Source organism: Pseudonaja textilis, chromosome 10 (assembly GCF_049901715.1).
Source record: "Pseudonaja textilis isolate UNSWEBS1 chromosome 10, rPseTex1.2, whole genome shotgun sequence".
Classification (NCBI taxonomy): Eukaryota; Metazoa; Chordata; class Lepidosauria; order Squamata; family Elapidae; genus Pseudonaja; species Pseudonaja textilis.
Genome location: NC_141999.1, coordinates 11,651,232 through 11,657,231, shown reverse-complemented (window position 1 = coordinate 11,657,231; position 6,000 = coordinate 11,651,232). Strand labels below are relative to the sequence as shown.

Genomic DNA, 6,000 nt, shown 5'->3' with positions numbered 1-6,000 from the left:
CTTCCTGCCTTCCTTACAGGATTAGGCCAGTAATTTTTTCTAACAACTGGTTCTCCGAACTGCTTAGAATGTTAACAACCGGTTCTAGTGAATAGGTGCAAACCTGTAGAATCCCACCCCTGCTCCCAATCCTGAGGGGCCCTGGGCTGCCTTATCCTGCTCTTCCCCACATTGCTCTGAAGCCAAGGAAGCCATCCCCTTGATCGATCTCCGTTGGCTCCAGCTCCGGCTCATCCTCCTCCGCAGATTCAGACTCCAACATGGGCATGACATACACTGAATCCACTCCTTAAATGAATACGATTTCCTTAATTTATCGCTTTAAATTATTCTGCCATACCAACAGGCCTGCTTCTTTCTCTTGGATCACTTAAATCCAATTAACAGCAATCGTTTGAAAGCACTATCCTGCTCTCTCAAGGCATGATTTGATAGACTAAAAAGTGTGCGTAATGATTTCCCCATCGGTTGGTGCTTTTAACCCAAAATGTGCTTATTCTCAAAAATAAACATGTGGTCATTAGGGGTCAAAACAACAACAACTTGATAGCACATAATTAGTCATCCTGTTTATGCATATTTATACACTTACTACATGTATGTGTTTGAGTCAGTTTTTGGACTCAAAGAGTTTTTTTTGGCAAGATTTTTGAAGTGATTTCTTGTCCCCTCCTTTCAAGGGCTGAAAGAGTGAATAGCCCAACATCACCCAACTGACTGTGTTTCAGGGCAGGACTAGAATTCAGAGTCTCCCAGTATGTGGTAGGTTAACCACCACAGGTAGCCCTCCACTTATGGCCATTCATTTAAAGACTAACAAGTTACAACAGCACTGAAAAAAGTCATTTATGATTGGTCCTCGTACTTACAACAGTCTCAGCATTTCTGTGGTCATATGATGAGAATCTGAGCAACTCATTTTGTTTAGTGCAATAAGTGAACTCAGCTAATGAAAATAATATGGAAATAAGCTACATGAGCCAAAGTTTTTTTTTACTCCAGAACTATTATAGTGATACGTCTTGCAGCTTCTACCTTCTGTAATTATTGGTGATATTGGCTAGTGATAAGAGCAGGGATGGAATTCTACCAGTTCTCACCTATTTGCTAGAACTGGTTGTTAGAAGAAATTATTGGCCTAATCCTGTAAAGAAGGCAGGAAGGAAACATTCTGGTGTTGCTTACAGAAACTGCCTCTCCGTTAACCCTTATTACGCTCTTGGCAGGACTAGACTTTCTGTCTCTGGAATGTCTCTAGAGTTTTTTTCCCCTCCTTTGCTGGTACTTTGCTTGGTTTGGAGTGACCATTCAAAGTTACAGTGGCACTGAAAAAGGGACTTATGACCATTTTTCACACTTATGACTGTTGCAGCTTCCCCACAGTCATGAGAGGCCAGGCGAGGAGATGTGTGCCTCGATGTGAGTGATATTGAGTTGGCCACATCCAGCCAATAACATGACCACCAAGCCACGTCCACCCAGTCACATGACCACCAAGCCATGCCCAGCACCTAAGCCACACCCACAGAACTGATTGTTAAAAAATGTGAATCCCACCCCTGGATAAGAGACGCAGACCAAAACAACTGGAGAATTGGCAGTTCATTCTGCTTCATTTCATATTTTTCACCCCCATTATCATCTCAGAGTGAAGAATTTAAAATTAAACATTACAGATGGATGCTGACCTTTCACATATTTTTTTTCTGAAGTAAGCATATAATTTCCTCAATGACAGACGTGCCACGTTCTTTGTAATAGAATGAAGACTGCATTCACCCCACAGCTTAACCAAATCATTTGTAAACGCAGTGTCTCCATTCACACTTGGTTAGGTTTAACCTCAAAGTACGACTGGTTCCAGGAATCATTTGGGTGACTTGTATGTTGTATAATGTGGAACATTTATTTATAACCAAATGTACCATGACATGGTAGTCAATGTGAGTTCACTTAGGGCTGCCAGTGATGGCTGCAAAGATCCGGCAGATAAAGGGTGGAAGCAGTCATGAGAAAATATCTGTGGGGCAGTTTAAGTTGGGAGGGGGAAGGAAGGAAGGAAGGAAGGAAGGAAGGGAAGAAGATGGAAGGAGAAAAAGGGAAGAAAGAATAAGAGAAAAAAGGGGTGGAAGGAGCGAAAAGAAAAAAAGGAGATGGAAGGAGAGAGAAGGAAGAAAAAAGAAAAAAGGAGACAAGAGGAGAGAAAAGGAAGGAAGAAAAAGAGAAGGAAGAAAAGGAAGAAAAGAAGGAAGAAGATGGAAGGAGAGAAAAGGAAGAAAGAACAAGAGAAAAAGGGATGGAAGGAGAGAAAAGTAAAAGGAAGGAGATGGAAGGAGAGAAGGAAGAAAAAGAAAAACAGGAAGGCGACAAGAGGAGGGAAAAGGAAGGAAGAAAAAGAAGAAAAGAAGGAAAGGAAGGAAGAAAAAGAAAGAAAGGAAGGAAGGAAGAAGGAAAGAAAAGGAAGAAAGAACAAGAGAAAAAAGGGGTGGAAGGGAAGAAAAGGAAGGAAGAAAAGAGAAGGAAGGAGAAAAAAAGAAAAAGGATGGAAGGAGAGAGAAGGAAGAAAAAGAGAAAAAGGAAGGAAGAGAAGTTTACTGTCACGGGGGAGGAGGGGAGAGAACCAAAAGTCAACAGTCGCCGCCGCCGCCATCCAGCGGTTCCTTCGGTCGTTCTCGGCTCTTCCCGCGAAGAGGGCAAATAAACCTCTTATCTGGCTCAACTTTTCCGGAACTCCTGCGTATTCCGAAGGAGCGGCGATTGCCAGGCAGGAGCCGGAGGCCGGGACGGCGGGAAAGAGGCAGGGCCCCCGGGATCCCCCCGCCACAGAGCCTCGCCTTTGCCGGGGCTCGCCTCTTCCCCTCCGCCGCCTGCCTGCCTGCCTGCCCTCTTGCGCAAGCGGGGCGCCGTCCTTTGCCCTGCAGCGCTGCGCACCCACAGGGAAGGCGGCGGAAAGATACACGGCAGCCGCAGCCGCTCCAGCTGGGGCCTTTCCCCGGATTGCGCCAGCAGCTCGTGGGCGTTTTCCCGCTTGCCTTGCCTGGCCTGGCCTCCCGCCCCGAGGAGCGCACAGGAAGGGGAAAGAAAAAAAAAAAACCCTCCCCGAGAGGCTTCCGACAGCAACAGCTGCCTAAAAGGCGCTTCCTCGGCCCGGGGACGAGCCCTCGGGGGCACCGGGGTTCGAACGCCCCAGCCCGGGCGGGGCTCGCCCAAGCCACGTGGGTCGCACCGCTCAGCCTGGAAGTTTGTAAATAGCCTTTTTTTAGAGAGGAGGAGGAGGAGGAGAAGTGGTTGGCTTGGGTGGCTGGCTGACCGAACTGAGCCCGTCTTGTAGAAGTGCATCGAATAGCAGGAGTTGGAAGGGGGACCTTGGAGGTCATCTAGTCCAACCCACTGGCTGGGACATCGACCTGAGCTCGGCTTGTAGAAGTGCATCGAATAAGCAAGAGTTGGAAGGGGGGCCTTAGAGGTCATCTAGTCCAACCCCCTGGCTGGCTGGCTGAGACATCGACCTGAGCCCGGCTTGTAGAAGTGCACCGAATAACAAGCGTTGAAAGGGGGACCTTGGAAGGTCGTCTAGTCCAACCTCCTACTTGGCTGGCTGGCTGGCTGGCTGGGACATCGACCTGAGCCCGGCTTGTAGAAGTGCACCGAAAAAGCAAGAGTTGGAAGGGGGACCTTGGGAGGTCATCTAGTCCAACCCCCAACTGCTTGTTAGGGGCCGATGGATGGCTGAAGACGCGCGTTCGGAACCCGGGCCGGCCAGGCGTCGCGTCGGGATGGAGGCAGCGGCGGCTGCGAACGACTCCAAGTTGGGCAGCGCCGGCAGCCTCTGGCAGGACACGCTGGCCATGGCGCTGACCCCCAGCAAGCCGCTCTCCTCGGCGGCCGGCCAGGGTGGCCGCGAAGGCGGCGGGAAGAGCCGAGCCCTGCGCGTGGTTTACGTCTTCACCGAGGAAGTGGACAAACCGGCGCTGCCCCTCTTGTGCCTGCAGGAAGCCTGCCGAGAGGTGCCGGCCACGGAGCTGGCCACGGTGCCTTTTGGCAGCGTGATGCTGGGAGACACCGACACGCTGGACCGTTTCTATAACGCAGGTGAGTCTCCCCTGGCCCGGATCCTGCGCTAAATTCTGCTCGGTGGGACTTTGCTTTTAATCCTAACCCGGTTCCCACAACCCCCTAAACCAGGGGTCTCCAACCTTGGCCACTTTAAGCCTGGAGGACTTCAACTCCCAGAATTCCCCAGCCAGCAAATTCTGGGAGTTGAAGTCCTCCAGGCTTAAAGTGGCCAAGGTTGGAGGCCCCTGCTCTAAACCCAAAGCCAAGTTTTCCCCATCCTCCTTGTTGGACTTGGATTCCCACTCTGGCTGGACGCTCAAACAAGCTAAGATTTCAAGTTTTGACACATCTGGTTTATTTATTTCCGCAAGAACTGGATGGGAAAGGGAAAGGGAAGGAGGCGGGTTAAAACCTGGGTTACCATAATAAGCCATAACTGTGGCAGCCTTAATGCTGAGTGTTTTGTGTGAGTCCAGCAAGTTGTGCAAACCTAAGGGTTGCACTTAAAACCTGGTTAAATTATACGGGCTTTAATATCTTGCGTAGATCCAGCCAGAATGTTTTCTGCAATTTTCTGAACTGGTTGCAAGTTGGAATCTATTCTTTGAAGTCTCAGTCAAACGGGGCCTTTCTTTCCAAATATAACCATCAAATTGCCTTAGTAAAGGTGGGAAATCGATTCTACCTATTGCTCTGTGAGAGGCCAGTCCCCACCCCTCTCTACCTCACAGGGTTGTTGTTGTGGAGAAAATAGGTGGAAGCGATATCAAATATGTTTGCTGCCTTGAGTTATTGATATAAAAATAATAAAGGCAGGAAATAAATAACACATTCCTATATAAACTGAGTTTTTTGCAGAAACTTTGCAGCTGCAGCGGTCTGTGGAAAATTCAGTTCCGTAGATCAGAAGAGGAGGAGGTTTCCCCCTCAGCTGCTTGAAAAAGCTTTCACGAATTTCAGTTTCTTAAAAACTCTTCAGCCTTATATTGCAATTGCTACAGTTCTAAAAATTATTATTAAATTACTTTGAGCTAATGGGAAGTTAATATACCGGTCCTTGAAGACGTAAAGGATTACATTTCATTACATTTCACTTATTTGTTTCAAGATGTAATACTGCCCCTCTTGTCAAAGCAATTCTGAGCAGTGCACAGACTTTAAAATGAAATTGACAGCAGAAATAACTATAAGTGCAACATGTGATCCCAAGGCAATAAAAAATAAGGAAAGTCACTGTTCTGTTGTTTGTATTGGAGGATACGTTATTCCAGAGCTTTGTTAATGAAATCTGAACTAATTATTCAGTAATCTAATAAAAGAGGATTGAGTATCATGTAGAAAAGAAGCCACTGAAGGCTTTTAGTGCATCTAATCCTGTAGATTTCTGAGTTCAGAGGCAAAGAGCTATTTCTCAACCTCTATTACTTTATCATTTTAATCGGAAACGGCAGGAACTTAATCTTGGAACTGTCACCATGCAAATCACATACTTTTTCACTGAGCTGGTGCCTCTCTGGATCCTTCTGTTTTTAGCAGATGCAGAAAAATATGGAGAAGGCAATTTTTCTGAAGCCAGCTTGAACATTCGCTATCTCTCTTTCCCATATAAGGGTCTAATATCTGCTCTGGGTGATCCTGATGGTTATTTTGCTAGCAGATAAAATTAAGGATATTGTGCGGTATTTGCATACACTGCTAAATCTTTTTTTGGAATCGGTATATAGACTGACCTCTTCCAATCTGTTGTTCCTCTTGTCACTCTCCCTTGTTTGTTTAGACAAAAGGCTCTCCTGCTTCATTTCTATTTCCTAGTCTGGTGTTTTTCAAACTTGGCCATTTAAAGACTTCAACTCCCAGAATTTCCCAGTCAGTATGTATCGAAGTCCACACATCTTAAATTTGCCAAGGTTGAGAATAGCAACAGCACTTAGACTCATATACCGC

General features: G+C 46.9%; 1 protein-coding gene across 1 annotated transcript in view; it reads left to right on the top strand.

Annotated features, from left to right (window-relative positions):
- The first annotated feature begins 3,014 nt into the window (after nt 1–3,014).
- Nucleotides 3,015–6,000, top strand: part of MAP3K6 (mitogen-activated protein kinase kinase kinase 6) — a 67,882-nt gene continuing 64,896 nt past the window's right edge. Inside the window, exon 1 of the mRNA XM_026702517.2 lies at nt 3,015–4,092. Within this exon, the coding sequence (XP_026558302.1) occupies nt 3,726–4,092 (367 nt within the window). The 5' untranslated portion in view covers nt 3,015–3,725. The remainder of the gene's footprint in view (nt 4,093–6,000) is intronic.